At 39.5% G+C, this 22,181-nt stretch overlaps 1 protein-coding gene across 1 annotated transcript in view; it reads left to right on the top strand.

Moving 5' to 3' along the window:
* The window catches only part of bckdhb (branched chain keto acid dehydrogenase E1 subunit beta), a 71,530-nt gene extending 53,155 nt beyond the window's left edge, over positions 1-18,375 (top strand). The window contains exons 10-11 of the mRNA XM_033639803.2: positions 15,177-15,328; positions 17,891-18,375. Coding sequence (XP_033495694.1) covers positions 15,177-15,317 — 141 coding nt within the window. The 3' untranslated portion in view covers positions 15,318-15,328; positions 17,891-18,375. The remainder of the gene's footprint in view (positions 1-15,176; positions 15,329-17,890) is intronic.
* The last annotated feature ends 3,806 nt before the right edge of the window (positions 18,376-22,181 follow it).

Here is a 22,181-nt window from a genome sequence, read left to right on the forward strand (position 1 = left end):
TCATGAGCATTTATTGGGATCTGTAGCTCCAGGGGGTAGGAGGTGGTCTTCAAAGCTATCGGCCTTAATGGCTTGCAATGGTTTTGCCAATAAAAGTCCCAGTTTCTAATAAAGCGAAAATAGCCTTTCACTGAGTGCCCCAGAGCAGTGGTTTTAAAACTGTGAGGTACGCATCCCCCGAGGGATTTATCAGGTCAACAGAGGCATTATACTGCCTGCCAGTGTTTAGCTATCTACAATAGTGGTTGTCAAGGTAAAATGTTAGCATTCATGGGACCCAAATGTTGGGGATTCCACATGGTCCCCAGAAAAATGAGCAACAATGCTATCATTTAATTTCCCATATATTTCTCAGACAGAGGGGAACAAGAAGTACTCTTGTCCTAACATTGACTTTGATTACCATTATTCCCCATGAATAATTCAACACTTTTTTTCCCCATAGTGGCCGACTGATGAAAGTTGTGTCAAAAAATAAAAAGTATTGTTTGATTCAGCCTCACCTATACCTTCCAGAGAGATATGATCATTCATAGAAATTTTTAGAAAAAGGGCACTTATGGCTTCAGATCTTGCCTCATCGTCTTGCCTCAACTTTTCTTCTGTATTAAAAGTATGTGGTTTTTCTGATTTTTTTATTTATGGTGCAGGTTTGCTAAAATATGATCAAAAATAGAGTAATAACTATGAGGCTGAAAATGTAGCCCATAGCAACCTCACTGTCTCTTTGACATTACACTTACTACTTGTATCCCCCCCAGACTATTATAGTAACTATAGTACCACAACTTAAACATTATTTTCTCAAATAGAAGTAAAAAAAAAATAGGATAGACATAATCCATAAATATTAGATCTTTGTTTGTCTGTTTGTTTTGGACTAAATGCATTTTTCTGACCAGTACTAAAGCTCAGAATTTCTCGTCAACAGCAACTTATTCTGAAAAGTAATAGCAACTTTGCTAAAAGCCTTGAAACAAAAGAGAGAGAAAACATTGCAAAAAAGGGAATTATTCATAAGATGAATGACTACTAGAGGAGTAATACGATTCTTGAGAAGAGCAGCTCTATTAATAACAGTTGTCTACAAAGGTGCACAGAGGGTCTTTTGTAAGTTTATACTACTCATCTGAGATTGTTGATACAGTGGCTCTAACTATCCATATAAGGTTTACGAAATATCGCTTGTTGCTGGCAATACAAAAGGCCTGGACACTGTAACCAAGACATGCCAGAGACAGCTGATGACAAATTCTGAGCTGAGTGTGATGCATGACTAAATGAAAAGTCTTCCCCTTCCCATCATCCTAATTATAACTTATTTTTGTATGGTGAGGTAATTATCTTCAGTATGTTGGGTGTTTTTTCCCCTTGTGAGGCTCTCAGGACTGAGTACCACTCTCCACCTCTCCCTTTTATGCCCGCCTCCTCACAGTTCATCAGACTAATTGTATTCACTGCACTGTATGTGCTACATGGAGCTGTTTCCTTATAATGTGCTTGTACTCAGAGCTGAAGCCATAAAATCAGTCAATCCCCTCCTCATTGACTGCCAGTCAGACGTTGCTCTCCCCTTTCAACGAGAGCCGTAACAGCCAGTGACTCATCCTCCTCATTTCCATGTTTCCATGTTTTCACATGGTGTACGGGTGATGTAAGTTGTTGGTGTGTTCCCTGATTGCCTTGATGTGCAGTTTTCACATGGCCTCAAGGCGATTTGAATATACTCTCTGGAAAGAAAACCCTAGACTATTTGATAGTTGTGTTTTCACAGGATGCAGCTTGACCCACAGGGCCCTGTCACACTGTTAACATTACACTGTATATCAGATATTCCTTCTTCAAAGAGAAAAGGATACGCTTGTTATGGCTTTACCACAAATTAAAGATGTGATAGCCCACAGTAGCCGAAAATACCCAATAAGCCATTTGTCTTAAGTGATGTGTTTAGTGCCATTACATCAGCTTTATCTAGTGGTCAATATCGAGCTTGCCTTGTGCCAGTACTGGATATATGAAAGTACCTGATAATCTCAGAGCCTCCTTCTCAACTGAACTTCACAGTTTAACCCCAAAGCCATCTTGTATGCATCTTGCGGGAGGGGATAATGAATGAGGATTAAAATCGAAGTTCATCCATATTTTGGCTAAAATACAACTCCTTGGTATACAACAAGAATATGGATGGACAGAAGCGAAGTGGATTATGCTGCATGAGTGGTTTGAGAGGATTTTGTGGTCATTTTGTTTTCCCTTCGCCATGAAACTGGGTCACCATAGGAATCTACTGTAACCACATTGAATCCAAGCTGACTACAGCCACCACCATTTGGAAAGGTCCAAGATAAATCAGGCATTTAAGAAACACAAGGATGCTCAAGGAGATAAGATTCATTGTAGAGCATTGTTTTAACTTTTTTTCAGATAGCAGCGTGAGGTCACAACCTCAGGCTGCATCCACACTGATTCTTTTTCAGAACAGTGTTTTGATATTAAAATGATCTCCATACACACAAGCATTATAGTACAGTTTCAGAGATAATTATAATCCATACTAACACAGCTGAAAAAGCATATCACATGACGACTTGGTACACTGGGCATGCACATGGCAGTGGAAACAAGATGCAGATTGTCTGCTCTGCAGTTGGTCGCTTAGTTAGAGAAAATACTACAGAGGAACAATGAGACCAAAGAATTCTTTGTTTGTACCGATGATGTCGTGAAACTGTAACTGAAAGTAACATAAGTATAAGGAGGTCAAGGCAGTGAAAAGCATAGATTGGGATATGTTTTGGCTTGACACATCAATAAGACCCAATTGGAAAGCAAACATGGGTGTCTACACCGTTTTCAAGTCTCCTTTTCCGCCCGTCCAGACTAAAATGCAACCCTGGAGTTTTTGTTTGCTTGATTTTTGTTGGTCGGATTAGATGTCAGACTGTGTTGAGGGCTGAGATGTATCAGCCTATCTTTGAGCTCTTTTTACATTGTCAGATCTTTCTATCGCTTCTTCTTGCAGTCAGTATTTTTCTGGCAACACGCTGGCACCAACCGTGGCCAAAGGACATTATGTTTTGGGATTTTCGGTACTATAGTCAGTACCTCCGAGTCTGCCCAAAGTGAAGGGGTTCAAGTATTTCTGGGTCTTGATCACAAGCAAGGGTAAAATGGAGAAGACAAAGCTTTCAATTTACAGGTCTGTCTATGTATCAACCCTTACCGATGGTCATGAGCTTTGGGTAGTGACCAAAAGAATGAGATTGCAAAATCAAGCAGCCGAAATGAGTTTCCTTGGTAGGGTGGCTGGGCTCACCCTACCCCACCTTTTATGTGATGATGTGATAAATAAACAATGATACGCTAAATCTTGCAGCACTCTTTGACACTTCCTAAAGGCACCTCAGGGTTACCTGGCACCCACTTTGGGAACCACTGGTATAACACAGCCTTCTCATTTGTTGATGCAGCTTAAGATGAAGTCATAAGTGTTTGGTTTAATGAGTTAACTCAATGCCTGGACACTGTGCAGCAGAAATGTCATGTGTGAGTGAGATTGCTTTGTGGCGTAAAAGAAAATGGCAGTTTTCATTTGATAATGCAATCCTACTGGAAAGCTAGTAAAAAATACAGCTTTTAACAAGAGGTTTCTGAGTCTGAGACTAATTCAGATCAACAGCAGTGTTGATGTTAAAGGTTCCAACTTGTACCACACCTTCTTGTTTACTAGTGTGGCCATTATAGTACCCCTCCCAAGCTCAAAATCAAGGGAGAAAAAGAGAAACTGGTTGTCAGTAAAGCCTGTATAGTCTGGGCACTGTTGTCTGGGAGTGCTTTACTCTATTATTTCTGGAGAGAGTGGCTTCGGCTACTACCTATCTCTGTCAGGCCCTTCCTTACAGATCCATTTATGGATGATTTCCTTTTGTCTAAAAATCAGTGGGGAGTTTAGTAGGGCTTGGCAATTTTCCTTTATCAAGCTTTGGCTTCAGCACTAGTGATTTAATAATGTGTCATTGGTTGGCCCTTTCCTGAGTGTTTGGCTGATGACTGGACAGGACAGAGTAGGGCAGAATGAGATGTGGCTAAAGACGATGCTTTCATGGACCTCAGGGATGCACAGAGAGAAGTGGTGAATCATCCTCCTTCCCTTAACTCTCCAAACCACGACAGACTTGACTATAGTTGATTCATATTTCAACAAGTACACATTTTGGCTGATCATGTGGATTTAGATTTGATGATTTTTCCATTGGTTGTCAAAGACATTATAAAATGCTATAAAACTGTAACCACTGCGTATTACAAGAGCTCTCGGCTTCTTAGAACAATAAGAAAAAAGTGCAGATGACACACCAAGTGTACAGTACAGTACTAAAGATGGTATTTGGAAGCTAAAGTTGTCTTAACTATAGTTTACTTTCCACACAACACATATTTAAGACTGCATTTAATCATATGGCATTGTCACCCAGGGGGTCTCAGAGTGGGGCCCTTGGATTGCCTTGTTCTAGTTCCACTGGTAGTGCTTTCCATTATTTGTGTGTAATTTAAACCAACAGAGTCCAACATCCAACCCAGCACGCCCCGCTGAGATATGGTACTGTTCCGGGACGTGGTTCAAAGACTACTGACTCCACTCTGACCCAGTTGGTGTTAGCTGAAGATAAAGGCTTGCACGTTTTCTGCTGTAAATGCTTTCTGAATTAGAATCAGACTTCTAGTTGCCTGTTGGGGTTATCTGAATGTGAAGCAGAGAAGCCAAGAGGCCTGGGGCGTCACAACTGTAAAAATCATGGCAGACCTTTCCCATGTTTTCCCCATCAGGGGTTACACTAAAGTGCCTTCAAAGGCCTGTGTTTATACAAGGGGGCTCTTATAAGAGACTTGAGAATTGGATACAGGTACCACCATGTTGGGTAAGGAGGTTATGTAACAGTGGTCTGCTGCTGCTCAATCCCATCAGTTGCCCAATAGCCTAAAGCCCAATTCACTCATTTAACCTTCATATAACTGCAACGTGTTGTGCAAACTTCTGAACTAAAATCACTGATGCAAGTCAATGGTATTTAATCTTTTGAATTAATGTTGATTTTATTCTATACAAGTTTTCGTGGTGATACTGAAATAAAGAAATGCAAATGTTTTATCTGGATTTCATGTTCTGCAGAAATGGTCTTGAGGTGCATCTGAATTTTAAAACAAGACTCGATATCTAACTACATTGAAGCACAGTAGGGGCTCATCACACGCCAGAAAAAAATATTGCATAGATGAGAAATGGAGAGAAAACTTTACAAACCTTGAAAGACTTAGGATTTAAGATTTTGCATTTTGCATTTTGCATTCATAACCTAAGACATACCCAAAGTAAATTGAAATCTGTTCTTGAACCATTTGGATGACATGCATGTTTTTGGTCTCTTTTGAAAGGTAACACCACAATACAAAGTTATTTGTACTGTAAATACATCTGGTTGTAATATGGGGCATCTGACTAAGACACAGTCATATATATTGGGGTTTGTTTCTGTGAAAAGGTTTGAAGAATATTAATGCTATTAGAAAACAGTATCATACAACAGCTTTTCTGTGAAGAAAAGAAACTCACAGCAGAGTGGTGAGTATGGTGTTGTTGTGTTTTTATGTTAATGTACAATAAATTCTGGAATCCAAGCTGGTATTCAAATAATGAACACTATGAACAAGTAAGTAAAAACTGGGTACAGGGTTTATCCACAATTGGCATTCCAAAATTCCATCCTTTTCCATAATTAAACTCTTAAGGTGTGTTCACACCGGACCTGTTTTTTTGTTGCTAGAGTTTACATACAAAGTCAATGCAAACGGGTGATTGAGCATATATTCGCCCGGGAGAAAAATCACTCAATCTCCGAGCGACAGAGCGAGGGGGGGGGGGGCTTGACTGTCATGACATGTCAGCTTCATTAAAAGTATAGCTGCAAATTAAAAGCAACAATAGATGTAAAAACACACAGACACAATGCATCTGTGATCAGTTCCCTAATTTAATTTTAACAATTTTTTCAATCTTCTCCAATTTCTCGTTTTATTCTATGGAAGTCATCAATGTAAATGCACTTGTCCTAGAACCGCCACAACGGTTTTTATAATGCAAATAACTCTGTTTAGATAAAACCTACAAGCTTCTCTTCCTATGACTTTTCCTAAAAATGTGTCTTGTATGTTTTCTGAAGCCTTTAAGTTACAAAAATGAAACACACTGGACTTCTGAGCATTTATACCTCCGACTGAAATTGTACATTGTGATACATACAGGTAGGCTATACATATTGCAAAACTCTGTAAAAGTACACCAAAGCATACATTTTCATTTCCAAATATTTATTTGAAAACAAAACCATTCATACTGTCAATAAAAAAACATTTTGTTAATAATAAAAAACGAATGTAATCTCAACAGTGACCGCGCCAGCCGGCAGGAATGCGGCACTTGGAGGGGCACTGTAATCCTGGCGGTCCTAGTATAAAGCACCACGGACAGCACCAATGCATCTATTGCTGTAGCTCAGAGGCTCTGATGCCTGAGTCAGAGCATGTGAGCGGAGTTGGAGCTGGAGTTGCCTCAACCATAGGTTATTGGTAGGAAGAAAAATGGCTGCTGAAAAAACTGTCACTGTCAACTGCATCCAAGCGGCACAACGATCTGCCAGACCATGATATGTAACTTCATTGTTTATGCTGCCTGTGTGCTCAGAAGCACACAATGAATGCATTTTTGAGTAATTTCCGAGAGGTTATGATAAAATAAAAAAAAATATTACAGACTATAGAATAGGACTGACAACCTCTCCAATGTCTCATGTCAATTAATTAACACTATTTGTCGGCTTTTTATAATTATTAAAAAAAATTATTAAAGTTAAATTAGGGAACTGATCACAGATGTATTGTCTCTTTGTGTTTTTACATTTATTGTTGCTTTTAATTTGCAGCTATACTTTTAATGAACATTGACAAGCGATTGCAACTGAGCGATGAAGCGATATCAAAGGGCTGAACCGAGCGACAGTGAAAAAAATAAAGTCCCATGTGAACACTGCTTTAGACTTTCAGATCATATTTGACATCTGAGTACAAATCACAACATGTTTATTATGTGCATAAATGGTATTACATGTATGTTACATTCTGACTATGTATTCTATTATATTGCCCAAAACAAATGCCAAAAGTTTTGTAGCTACGTGCGCCTACAAATTGTTTAAGACCATATTAAAGGAGAAGTCCGGTATTTTGCACTTTGCACCCCATTTCCGGGTTGTTTATTATGAAATAGAGTGGCTAAGACCAAAATAGTGACGATTGCTCATTTTCGGAGAATTTGGCTTTCCCCTGCCTGGCTTAACATTGCTGCCTATGGCCATGTGTGAACCTGTCTTAAATCCACCCTAAACATTTGTTTTCAAAGCCTTGAAACTCACCGAGTGGTCAGTGGTGTTCGTTGACGTTCTGACATAAAAATCATAGCAAACTGTGATTTTTGTGATGATTTACTTGACATTTGGGGCCCGTCCCAATACCCCCCCTTAGCCCTACCACTTGGCTCTCCCCCTACATTTGCGCATTCCCGCGAGGGGTAGTGGTGTCCCAATTCCTTTTTGCATGTAGGGGTAGGGGGCATAACGAGGGGTAGTGGGTATGAAACTAGCCCTTCGGAGCGAGGGATTTCAGATGCTGACTTGCCAGCGAGGGGTAGATGTTGCCATGGCTACCACTGAGCAAGAGCCGGGGAAAAAAGTCTACCCCATTGGTTTTCTATAGAAGCCTCATTGTCCATTGGTAGTAATCGACCACCGGAGACAGAAAGGGGGTTGTTTACGACAAGGTTGTAGTCATTGTGGTCTTTTAGCTCAGCGAAAGTGCCAGCTTAATAGTGCTGTGTGCGCTCCTGGAGGAAGAACGAGAACGAATGAAAAAGTTTTGTAATAAGTTTAAACAACTGCACAATGGACTACTCGCTTGTAAACGACCTTTGCAGTATGATGCCTTTAAACACAATGCCAACCTTCTTCTTCTGCTGTCCCATTACATTGCAATGGTTTCCTGCCGGTTGGCGACACCCACGTAAAGGAGCATTATCACCATCAAGTGGGCTGGAGTGTATAATGCTTCAGGGTCAAACGAACGATCAAGCGGAAGTTTACACACGGGTGTGAGGCAGCTGAAAAAATAGTTCCAAAATCGAGATGAATAGCGAAAACGCAGATGGAAACCACATTTTGCTACAATTTTTATGTCAAAACATCAACGAACACCACTGACCACTGAGTTTCATGGCTTTGAAAATGAACGTTTAGGGTGGTTTTAGGACAGGTTCACACATGGCCATAGGCATCACTGTTAAGCCAGGCAGGGGAAAGCCAAATTCTCAGAAAATAAGCGATCATCATTGTTTTGGTCTTAGCCACTCTATTTCATCATAAACAACCCAGAAATGGGGCTCAAAGTGCAAAATACTGGACTTCTCCTTTAAATAAATAATATTATATTATTGTTCCCCCCATATTTTAAGCTTGTCTGAACTGGACATTAATGAGTGATGCATTGATGTAGTCATCAGATAAGTAATCAAATTTTTCCGTATAAGGAAACCATACATTTATGGTTGTTATTTCCATGGACACAGTAAATGAACAAGGCTACACAAACGCTGTGAAGATTATATTATTGAACTTTTTTCAACTCATTTTAGGTTCTTATTTATAAATGAGACGTAATATAGTTTAAAGATATTGCTGTATTTTCTTTCAAACTGATTTGTACACAGATATATGGATTTGGTAGCCTACAGTTGTAAGGCCATTCGGGCAGAGCTGTTTTAAAGGCTGTGACGTACAGTCAAAGAAGCAGTTCTTTGTGGGAGTGCGGGTTCAGTTGCATTCCGTATTTCTTGCCTTGCTTTTGACAACATAAAGCTTGCTCTTGCCAGCATTCTCTCACACAGCGGTAAACATTTTTGCTGCATTGGCTGCCTGCTCCAAACATCCTATAAAACACTCTGCTTGTAACAGCAGTTTATTTTTCAAGATTCTCGATTTCATATTTTAGAAAACAGAACAGGGGGAAGTAATCTGGAAACACAAATATTTTTCCATATTCTCTTTTCCTTTTTCCATATTTATCCAAACCTGGAAATTACTAAAATCAAATTCCATAGTTTCCCATACTGTGTAGGAACCCTGTTGGTCATAGAGCCAACACTCCAAGCTATTACACCCCCATCTGAGACTTGTTTTATGGTATCCTCTGTAGGTTTCACTGTACATTATACTGTAGTTTTTATGACAATTCAGACTCTGCTAGGTTAGCCCTATATAGTCAGACTCCGAAGAACATTGTCAGACCCAACAGACATCAAAGATGAGCCATCTAAGCTGCACTCTGTTGGCTTCAGCTTTACTGACATACATGGGCATATAACATTTTACTGTTAGCATGTTGGTGCAGGTTTTATGAAGATAAGAAAAGATATATTAGCTGACCATTCCGATGGCCTAAGTGATGAGTGTAAATAGTCCTTTGAAGGCACTTTCGGGTATCCACTGATAGAGAACGAGATGGTGGGCATGACTCCCCCAGGCCTCATGGCTACTCAGTCAGACGAGCCCAACAGCCATTACAAGTTTAGAAACACATCAAAGAATTATAACTAGTCTTGGCCTGTTCTTACTTGAAATCAAGCTGGTTTGTGGCCCTGGCATTGTCTTTCCTTGCTGGTAATAGCAAGTGATATTGGCACTTTCCTACTCCTGTCTGACTGCAACCCCCAATCTGTGGGTGTTTCTGACAAACTCTGATTTTTGTGTGACAGGAGACACAATATCATCACTGAAAGTCTAAGCCCCCACTGTGAAGTATTTTTAAATCCAGCACCACTGCAGGGTGCAAGTGTTTTGGCACTGCCAGGATGACATATTTTTATTCTGGTATTTAAGTATATTACATATAATGATGCACTTCCCAAAAGATAAACACTGATTTGAATGAAATCTGAGTTGTGTGGCCATTCTCTGTCCAGCTGTGGTGGCAGGCAGACTACTGTGCTTTTCTCCCACTTCCAGTAAATGTATTTAGAGGAGATTACAGATGTGATCCAGACAAAAGAGCAAACTCCCTGGCACTGTCTGACTGGTAGTCTGAAGTCGAACAGAGAATAGATCCTGAGGCTGTAATCTCGATGGTCACGGATAATCTAATTGTCACTTTTCATCAATGAAAGGAAAGAAAAGTACCTTGTGTTATTTTGAGTCGGTGGTAGGAAAGGTTTGTATTTTCCTCTTCAGGGTTCATCAGAAATGTTAATTTTGACTTTTCTTTTTTTTTTTATTTAGTCTTTAGACTAAAAATTATGAATAGCTTTTCACATTTTACTAATTCTTATCCGTTAGCTTCCCTTAGCTTTGGTTCAGTTTTAGCCGACAACAACTCAGAACCTTTTAGTGGACAAAAAGTCATTACAATATTGTCAACGTTAATTATTTTTGTCTTTTTGTCAAAATGTGTTTTCTCTGTATTTGTGTTTAAATTTGATTTAGATGTATTTTTTTCTAGAACTACAAATAATTTCTACACATTTAGAAACCTATTTTTCGCCAGCAGATTTTTTGACGGGTTTCAACAATAATTTACGAGCACACACTCAGTGATCATCATTTATAAAGCTTTTAATTTTAAACTAATTTGAGACAACTAGGATTTGTACCCAGGTTCACTGTAAAATCTGACTTATCGATCTCACTATAAAGAAGCAGAAAAATAATTTTTATTTCAGCTGAATTCTTTATAAATATGCAACATGTTGGTCTGGAGATTTAAACTTCTCATAGGGTTGGTGATTAAACTGGACCTTGTTCGGCAGCTGGTGGCTGCTTGTTTTGCTGCACTTTAGGGGCTAACAAGCAGAGCTCGCTGCAAACAGCCAGTGCTGCAACCAACAAACTCCACAAATCTATTTCAGAGCTCCACCATCCACAGTCAGACAAACACAGCTGCTTATTTACTGGCCAGTTATGATTCGCGCTGATGGCTAATTCTGCTCCGATGTGAGTGATTTGGAGAATAGTGAGACATCGTGGCACTGACTACTTACTGGTGTTTATCAACCTGTTGGCACCCCAATCTCAAACCGCTCATTCAGCATTGGAAAATAATTGCAAGCACAGCCCAAGGCTTCCTATTTAAAAACATTTTTCTTATACATTTTATAAAATAATTAATCACTTTTCTCATTTCCTCTCATTGTAAATGTCATTGTCAAACTGTAAATGATAGCCCTCCGCTAACATTTGAGTTCAGCCTTGTCTGGTTTCTGAGAACAAAACATACATTTTGTCATTGTTTTTATTATCAAACATATAAACATTTTTGGACATAGTTTTTTCCTTAACAAAATTTACACTGTGTCCACCATTTCATATATACCATGGACAAAAGTTCATTCACTGCATGTCAAGCTTTCAAAAAAATACTGTCAAGAAATGGAGCTTTTAAGTCAAGTCTGCACAGAGGCAAAATGAAATATGAAAATATGGATTGATCTAGACCTGAAAAGACGAAACCCTAATATGAGCCTAATGTTGTTTGGACCTTCCCCCTGCCTGTCAGTAATTCAAAGACGTTGACATCCAGCTTTGCTCCAGGCTCAGTCTATTCAAGTACACTCCTGTTCAACTTAAACATTCCCAAGGCTGTAGGTTTCCAATAAATGAGACTGAGCTTTGCCCAAGAAATAACCTGTTAGCTTTTTTAGCTTGGTGCCAGTTATGACATGCATAAATCATGTTTAAATGATCCTTATAACAACGCTGAACTGTTTCAGTAGCTTCATGGGTATAGATCAGACTTTTTGATATATTTAATTTCCATTTCTTTAGATCAAGACCCAAAGAAACCAATGACAAGGTCAAGGTTTAGCTTACTGAATGTTATGTAATCTGAAACATAACATAGCATCATTCTGCAACAAAAGCCACAATCCAGAACCCCTGGCTTTTTTTTCGCTATTCTCATTCACTTGTAATACACATCTGACTCTCACTGCACTTCAAAGACCCCAGGGCCATGGGCATTTGTCAGCACATGAAATAAATGCATTAAAGAAGAAAATATTGGAAAATGCAAAGATTGTGTTTTCATGTCACCAAGGGTACAGTGGCTGTTGTCTGGGCCTGTCTGAGGTTATTCTGAAGTCCACAAGGAAGGAGGAAACAGAGCAGTGAAAAGGAAAGGCGGGTTTGTTAAACTAGTTGTCTCCACTCAGTGTACATTCATTACAGCTAATCACAGTTAATTAACTGGGTGGAGCAGACCGATCAAGTCCAAGTGTGCAGGAGCCCAGCTGCCAGGCAGATAGTAGAGCCGGCAGCATAGAGCCCTGCACAGCAGATCAGGTGGAGCTCCACTTAGTCTGGGGAGTTCATTCTTCAGTCACCAAAATGAAAGACCTCATGACCACTGGGCTGGCCTCTGTCGATGGGCTTTTTATGTCAAAGAATCAATTGGAAGACAATTTTAAAGCCATACTATGAAGGAGTGTCAATGACGGTTTGTGAGCAAGCTTACCAGTCAAAGTAAAAGTAAAAGCCAACCTCAGATTCACACTCGTTCGGCATTTCAGTGCTTATCTTTTGGATGCCTGCTGCTTACGTTCTGGCATCTGGTCGCAACCATTTTATAAAGCCCCAACATCATCTGAGCTCTGTGGAGGTGCATGCATAGGAATGTCCCAAACACAGACAATAAGAGGAAAATAAGAAAATACGGGCAGCGGGCAGAGTGTCTGCAGAAAAAAATACCACCACACATTCTCGTGGGTCCTAAATGATGACGAGAGGGATTACTCCTGTATGAGTCTGTGCATTGTTTTTTGTTTTTTTTTGTTTTGTTTTTTTTTTGTTTTGTTTTTTAATCCAGTATATCCAGTATGCATAGTATATCTTTAATGTGGAAAAAGATCTTTTACTTATCATTATGAAGTAAATGTTGATTGCACAATATAATGACTATAGAATAATGACACCTTGTTGCTTAGATTGGTTCCCTATAAGGCCTGCATTTACAATGCAATTAATTCCATCACCGGGTACCATCTCCCCATGAAATGAAGGTTCAATTTACAGCTCAAAATGAAGTGCATCAGCCATCGTGCAACCAAACAGACTGAGGATATCATTTTTGTTTTCCCCGGTAGCTATTGGTCGCTAGCCGCAGTTACCAAAGAGTATCGATGTAAGTTCTTCGCAGTTACTGTAAGCTGAAAAGTTGTCTGTTTCCACTTTAAACCAATAATTGCAGGTAACTTAATATATCACCATCCATACTCCTCAAATGTCCTTCAGATTTTTTCGTCCACTTTGCATCATGGTGCCCAGAGGATGAATCTTGATGACTTTTTTTGGTTCTCTCACTTTTTATGTTGCACCAGCAGAAGGTCAAATGTTTCACTTTCTAGTGAATTATCTCAACATCTATAAGATGCATTGTCACAAAATTAGGTACAGATATTCATGGTTCCTAGATAATGAATCCTACAGACTCTTTTTCTCCTGCAGTCCCGTAAGGTTGATATTTATGGTTTTGAGTGAAATGTCCCAACAACCACTGAAAGGATTCCCAGGAAATTCAGTACTTACATTCATGTTCCCCACAGGATGAGTTTTTATCTTTGATGATCCCATAACTTTTCATTTGTCCTGTACTCTGGTGCATAAATAAAGCTAAAGGCAGTACCACCTGCCTCAACTGTACTTCGTGTTTATTGTTAATAAGCAAATGTTAGCGTGCTAACACACAGAACTATGACAGTGAACATAGTAAACATTATACCTGCCAAACATCAACATTTTACTGTTGTCATTGTGAGTATGTTAGTATGGTGAGTTTTAAGCATTTTGCTTAAAGCATCACTGTGCCTAAATGCAGCCTTGTGGAGCAGCTAGCGTGGCTGCAGACTCTTGGTCTCGTTCCTGTTTCATTTATTGTTTCCTGCATCCAAACTTGATCATTCTGGATTTGTAGTCCTACTTGGCAATCCTTTGAATTTAATGATACAACCCAAGACATGTCCTGCAGGCGGGAAAGTTCTCACTGTACCATGTAATCTCCACAGGCACACAGAGCAACAGACTTCTGCTGCAGTCTCTCTCCTTCTTTTTCTCTTGTTGTGTTATATTTTTACAGGCTGTAAAAGTACCAAAACACAAAGGGCTCCTCATGAAGACTGACTTTCCCCTGGACTCTGCCAGATGTTTTATAAGAAATGAAAAACATAGTGTGAAACATACAAGTCCTGCCCTGCCAAATGCCGAGCTGATCCATGGCAGCCAATTGGTGGGTTCGTAATGTGGGATTAAATAGATGGCTGAGTTTGTGATGCTGTCAGTGTCACAAGAAACAGGTCAAAATCCGTTCTGCATCTCTGTCGGAGACAGACTGCGCACAAACAGGCGTTACGCAAAGACGGTGCTGTGCAGCTTCCTCAAAGTCAACTCGTATGCTTTTATTTTAGTTGCTTGAGTTGTTTGCAGGTTTGCAGTTTCAGCTGCAAAAGGGTACTTCAGGTCTTTTTCTAAAAATCTGTGAGCACACGTCCAAGTGTGTTCGTTTAACTCATCAGGGGGTTTGTCCCATTTGGAGTGTTTTGGACAACTTCATTCTGCTTTGTCTCCATGGGAAGAGGTCAGAAGCCAGTATAGAGACACGAGTCATGGCTTGTTTTGCACTCTGGCCAAATTGCCTGAGCACTTGCCTGCCCTGAAGGAGCCTGAATAAACCATTTCTACTTGTAGCATATGAATCAGATATGGCAATAAAAATGAAATTAAGTTGTCAAGCTGTTTGAAATACCCATGTTATACTTGCCCGTTCGAGTCAGTATCACATATCCCCTTTTGATAGTGTTGGATATGCCAAAGCATTGAGAAGTGGTAAACCAGATCGAACATACTCGTGACATGCAGCAGCCTATATGAACCCTCATCTTTCCCTCAAACACTGAAGGATCGGAGCCTTTGCCGTCTGAACATGTTGGCTTGGCTTCCCTGCCTGAATGAATTATGTTTGAGCACTGACGGCTTTCACCCAATAATGAGAGTATTTTTTTCCCCCTCACCTTGGTGTTTTTTTCCTTGCAGGAGGAATGCTTCCTCAACCTGGAGGCTCCCATCAGTAGGGTCTGCGGTTATGACACCCCCTTCCCTCACATCTTTGAACCCTTCTACATCCCAGACAAGTGGAAGTGCTTCGAAGCAATTAAGAGGATGATCAACTACTGAACCCTCATCAGGTAGGAAAGATCTGACAGCTCCCTTTCAAGGAAAGTGACAAAGAGGCATTATGTAATTTTTCAAACACTTAGTGTATATTAGTACCTGTCAACCATTGCCCTATAATCTGCATTATATATTCCCATAATGTAGTTAGGAAGACACGATATCTAACTATGATCTGCCGTCAGTACAAAAGAATCATAATTCGAGAGAAAATTTAAATTGCATTTTGTCTTTTTTTCCTACACACTCTTTTACTTAGCTGTCTGATATGATTTTTCACTGGACATATATATTTTATTCTTATCCAGACACCACAGGCTAATGCATATTCCAGGGCCCTGTTCAGACATAGTATCATGTACGTCTGAATTGAAGCTCTGGTGTAACAAAGTGGGATTGTATCGTATCTCCCAGCTTGCATTGAATTTTATCTGTGGCAAGATCTACATTTGCATTTGGCCAAGATGTCCATATAGCTTAAGAAGATTACAGTAGCAATTTGTAAAGAGGCTCAAACTACACAGAAAACTGTGTGGGTGCTTCAAAACATAATGCGTTCTACAAATTTGCCTCATGGCTAGGGGGCACTGTCACTATCTTGGACAACTAACACTGGCTTTCTGTTTAGCCACCTGCGGTAAATAATGTAATAATAATATTGGTGTCTGGGAGTCAAATAACATGATGTCCAGAGGCCAACATGATTCACCCAAGAAGGAAAAACCAAATACAGTTGTGAAATTAAGAAAAAAATTAAGATAACAGAAAACAAGAGGGGATCAACATAGTTTCTGTACTGAAGAATATAACCCCAATTCCCAAAAAGTTGGGACACTGTGTGAATCATAGATAAAAACAAAATGCAGTTATTTGCAAGTCCCGTTTGACCTGTGTTCAGTTGAATACAGTCCAAAGATAAGATGTTCAAACTGACGAGGGCAACAAAAGTCTGAGAAATTTGTAGAATGCTCAAAAAACACCTGTTTGGAACATTCCTCAGGTAAACAGGTTAACTGGTAACAGATTAAAGTATTGTGATTGGGTCTGAGAGGGGCATCCTCGGAAGGCTCAGTTGTTATCAAGCAAGGATGGTGCAAGGTTCACCACTTTTATGAAAAACTGTGGGCAAATAGTCAAACAATTTTAGAAGAACCTTTCTCAATGAACAGTTGCAAAGAATTTAGGGATTTTACCATCTACAAACCATAATTTTATCAAAATTGGAAGAATTTCACTTTCAAAACTAAACTGGTTAAACTGGTGAACGTGCCCCTGTCCCAACATTATTGGAAAATGTTGCAGGTATCAAAGTCAAAATTACTTTATCAGTTTGAACATTAAATTTCTTGTCTTTGGACTGTATTCAGTTGACTTAAGGTCAACAAGGGTTTGCACATCACTGCATTCTGTTTTTATTTACATTTAATACTCAGCATCCCAACTTTTATGGAACCGCTGTTGCACTTTTTAAAACTACCATTGAAAATTTCTCAGTTACAAACAACACTGGTATTATTATTTTCACCGAGGCATTCAAAATTACAGTACACATCCATCTAACATACTTTTCCATCTCTTCTCCATATCATATGAAGCTTAGCATAGCTAGCATGCTACCTAAAGTCAGGCTGTATTAAATCTTACCAATTCTACTCAGGTGTGACTGTTGAGGGAGAATTGGTCAAGCTTAAACAATTAGCTGATGAAGTGATTAGTTGATGGAGGGAAAATGAATTGACAACATTTTAGGTTTCCTTTATCTTAGTTAGGAAGTTAGGAATATTTTCATTCCATTCTCTTTCGTTCTTTATGCACATTAAAAAGTGAGACCAGACTTCACAAAACTTTCCTGGTAATTATTAGTCCGTGTGAGTAAAGGTTTAAAAGAAGAAATGTCATTAATTTTAACCATTCATCAAAGCCAGGCATTGTCTGACTCTTCCAATGGCAGAGAACAGTCCTTGAAGCGCCAATGAAGCCTGCCAATGCAAGTGTAAATTTTAGTTTGGATATATCTAGTGGTAGGAGAGACCTGTCTCCTAATAAGCACAACTGGGACCACTCTGGCACCCAATGTGAAGGTTGACTGTTTTAAGGTTTGTAAAGCATCTGTTTTGGGTGTATTCACACCTGTATTTAGAGCTGCCGACTTGTAATCAGACCACCCAAGACTGATTTAAAGCAAAGTGTTAACAGGGCTTACATGTCATCGATGTGCCCAATTTACTTGTGTAACCTCATACTGCGCTCTCATTCTGTAGGTATGTTATTGTCTTTCATTGGTTGCATAAGTGTTGAATAATCTTTTGAGATGGGACGGACTGCCTGCCAGACTCTTTCGTAATCCCTTTTTAATTGTCAGTGTCATCTAAGTCAGAGTTAAGGCCATTAAAACGTTGGTCTTGATTAATAAGACGAAGGAGCCATTAATAAAATATTTAATTGAATCCAACACGTCACCTCTCATCCTCACTGTTCTCCATCTCCATCCAGCTCTACTTTTCCTCCTCATCTGCCATCCACTGTGGACCGCCAAGTTATTCCCTCTAACTTACTAAACCTCTCTCCTCTTCCAGAGCCGACTTCTGGTAGCCCTGAACTCCACGCTCTCTCCTTTTCCCCTTCATTCATCAATCAGTGGAGAACGGCCAGGAAAAGACACTTTGTTGACCATCCAATCAGGAAGCAGCATCCAGATGGGCTCCATGTCCCCCTGTGTCTTCCAGCTGACAGACTGTTACAGCACCTCTGCATTGGGAAACTTCATTTTGTTGCAAGGGAAAAAATGACTTGATCCACTCTATATGGTGAAACTCTACTTTGGCGTCAATATTATGCACATAATTTGATTTCCTCCTAAATAAGAGTTGTATACTGGGGAAAACTTTCATAGTATTTTGAATTCATGACTGTCTGCCTTTCTGTGCTGTTACCTTTTGATTGAATGTGTCCAGCTCTGCTTTAATCTTTATCTAGTTTGACATGAACTGAACCTTATTGTACTAATATAGTGGATCTGTGGTTTTTAAGGAAAATAAAGTAATTTGAATTGGTGAAAACATTTGGTTTGGCGATTTGCATTGCTTTGAAATTGCTGGGATTTCACAGTGTCCTTCTGGCAACAAAAAGTAAAGAAGTTACCTCTCCTATGAGATTGCCACACTGGCTTAAGATTAAGAAAAATATATAGCAGGCAAAGTCTGCAAATTTGATAAATCTTATGAAGTCTGGGAATTTTGCAACACCAGAACATATTTTACAACTTGTTGAGCACATTTATTGCATTAGATTTATATTTTGTAGGAAAAACTGAAGAACTACTAACTACTAACATTTTTTCAGTCACAGTAGCACTTTTATTTAAAAAAAAAAATACAATTGTAAAACTATGGAGAAGTCATAGAACGTTACATTATTGCCACAAACCTTTATCCCGTTGTAAAGTTTTAAGACGTTTCCATTTCATCAGTGCTTCTGTGAGGAAAATGTCTTTTTTTGTTAAGCATCTTGTCCATCTCATGTCGTCCAAAAATTTGATATGGAGAGTCATGGTATAAATCAGGGCCATCGTTGGTCCCCTGTCTCCTTGTAATGCATGTGTCTGAGAAATCTTGAGTCATAAGTAAACTGTTACCTAAACAACAATGAAAACTGCCTGTCAGAGGTTGGAATTCTGCCCATGCCTCCATTAGGGCACGCTGGCAAGAAACGATAGTGTCCTCAGTCGCTCTACCACCCTGACAGTTCGTGTGTGCAGGGAAAACACAAGTGTCATGAGTGAAATCATGTGTAAAACATGCTGACCTCTAGAGGCTGCAGAGTTCACCACACTGTGACAGAATTAGATGGAGTGACTATTTCTGACAGTTATGGTATTCAAAGAGGGGGCCTAAAAATGTAAGGTCTGACTTCTGGACGGTATTAAAGAGCAGGTCACAGAATCCCAAAAAATCACAGGGGCTCTCAGTACTTGGCAACCCTGTAACATTAGACAATTCTTTGTGTACAAGCAGAAGTTTTGCTCTCAATATGATCCAAAATGCCAAAATTCAGATCGGTTCATCCTTTTTGAATGATAGTTATTTGCAACAAAGCTGAAGATTATCAACTAGTAAAAAACAGCCATACACCAATAACCTGCTTGGTGTAGAGTTCCTCTGGGGAGCATGACAAGTGTAAAGTTAAACTTGTTTGTAATCTGCCCAATAAATTTTTTGGAATGCCGACAACGATATACAAACAGATTTTTAGGTCAGGTTCATTATCCTCTGGGGTCCATGAATGCTCACAAAAAAGTTTTACAAAACCATATATTTTGTGTATAAAGTTGACATTTTCACCTCAAGATGGTGCAAGAGAAAAGCTCAAAACAACCAGCTAAAAGAGGCTAAAAGCTGCTTAGAGCTGGGTTTGATTTCACATTTCATACGCCAGGCATAAACTCAATGTGCTTGCAGATACCAAGGTCTGATCCGATACTTCTGTTTTCTTCAGTGTGCACTTCAAGTATATTAAAGTTATTGAAATCAATCCAATGTATATGGTTGACAACTGAAACGCTCTGCAACACATTACGAAAAAAAAATACTCGTATCCAAGCTGTGTTTTTTTTCTTTTCTTTTCTTTAGATAGGGAAATAGGTCCACAATAACAAACCCTCTCTGTAATTCTTTTTGGCCTTGTAGCTGTTTGGAGGGAACAGGCTACTCCCTTTAAGGGAGTAGCCTGTTCTCTGGTGTTTGTTGCTTTCGATGCAGCCTTTGCCTGAGTTACATGAATGAATGGTTTTTCAGTCAGTGTTTATTTTTGTCGTCTGTACATCTTTTGAACTTGTTGCGCTTTGCAGTGGCACCGCTGTCTGTCTCTCCTTTCTAGATGAACGCCATGGGCCTGAAACGCAACATACTCTCAAACTGAGCTTTAATGAAGTGAGTATTCATAATTTTAGTTAAAAAACAAACAAACGGGGCATCGGTGGCTTAGTGGATAGAGCAGGCGCCCCATGTACAAGGCTGTTGCCTGGCTGTTGCTCCCTCTCTCTCTCTCTCTCCCCCTTTCACACTTCACTATTCTATCAATTAAAGCCAAAAATGTCCTAAAAAATAAAAATAAAAAAACAAACAAACAAATGAACATGCTCATACTGCATTTTGCTGTCAGTTATGCTGTGTTGTGTTTTGCCGCGCACAGTGCTCAGCCCTCAGCTCTTAAACACACACACGGGCACTCAGCTGAGTGGAGGAGAAAAGGAGAGTGCAGAGTTGGGAACGGCTGCACTCTGCGTGTCTCTGCATAAAAGCTATGTAAGTAAAAACACATGTGACAGCTGACATTAAACAAAGGATTGGATCCTGTATATAGCTCAATATAACTGATCGTGATCAGTTAAAAAAATGCCCTGATCTGCCTCTCTCCTTATCTTTGAGATCTGATTGGGACATCCCTAGTTCTCATGGCTAAATTTTGCAGACTTTTGCTTTATTAAACATCCAGCAGATGCAAAGCAATGGTAACATTTATTCGGAGTTGTGTTTTAATTCCAGTTCAGAGAGATTAAGAACTGTTTGGGTCTTTATCTTTGAAACGCTCCACCAGATTTACCAGCTAGTTTTTAAGTTTGTCCGTCTGCCATTTGGTGCTGGGAAGGTAGCAAACAGTGGATCTTTTTTGTTGAAAACAGCTGCCTGCTGCTGGAAATGGTGTTAATGAAAATGAACCAAAAATCGTGAAGTTACAGGCCATAAAACCAAAACACTGAGCTGAAAGATGCTAAAACACTTCATAGAGCTAGGAGGAACTGCAGCCACTTCAAGACTCCTTTCAAATTACAGTCCTTTGATCCATTGTTATTTTTATGTAAACATTAATTAGTGCAGCTTTAACACATGTTAAATGATAAGTTTAGAAGTTTTATTTGAATGTTACACCTGTGTACCAGAAAATTTTCCCTTGGTTCTGTCAGTGTGTCCCAGGTGTTGTACAATTATTCACTGTCCACGGAGCGGCTGCATTTCTCTCTGGATTAGATCATGACTACAATGTGTCCTAAGCTTAAGAAGAGACTCCAAAATGACTAATTGAATTAAGCCGTTCAATGCTGAAACAATTTTATCGATTTTCCAAGGGGATTTCCTGTTGACTGCCTAAAATGAGCCCTACCCTCTAACCTTTCTTTTCCTCATAGCATTTTATAAATAGCTATATAATAAAAGTAATTGTTAGAAGTAATTACTACTTGAGAACCTTTTGTCACACTCTTTCATGCATGCAAACCTGCACGTACATACTGGCACTTCAGTGCACTCTTATGCAAGTCTTATTTTCTATTTGTGCCTGTTCTTATTCCAGAAGCATGTTAAGACCCAGCACCTCCGCCACAAAATACTGCAGCCATGTCATTCTTCTGTGGTCTCTTGTGCTTTTTCAACCACACACTGACTTCATACAAGAAAACATAAACATGTGGAAACAGCTGTTTGTGAAATGTAAACCTAAAAGAACTTATTTATTCGTTATTGTGGTATTACACATTTTGTATGTAAATTTTTGCAAAAGCATGCTAGGTTGTTGATGTTGTTTTATTACTGTGTACAGTATTGCTGCCTAATGGTCATTTATTCCTCAAGGAGTCTTAAGCCTGTGGGGAAAGAATAATCAGCCTGCTAATGAAACATTTACAGTGGAGGCACAAGACAGACCAGATGGCCCCGTGCCTCAAGGTCTTTGCTTTTAATTTGCGTCTCAAGTGCTGAACTCAACTCATCAGTGGAGTTTAGGAGAAAGGTGAGAACGACTTCAAAGTGCGACCAATGAATTAACAGAGCAATGTTTTCCCATGGCACAGACTGGGCTTTTTAAGAGTCGGGG

This window comes from Epinephelus lanceolatus, chromosome 10 (genome assembly GCF_041903045.1).
Source record: "Epinephelus lanceolatus isolate andai-2023 chromosome 10, ASM4190304v1, whole genome shotgun sequence".
NCBI classification, from domain to species: Eukaryota; Metazoa; Chordata; class Actinopteri; order Perciformes; family Serranidae; genus Epinephelus; species Epinephelus lanceolatus.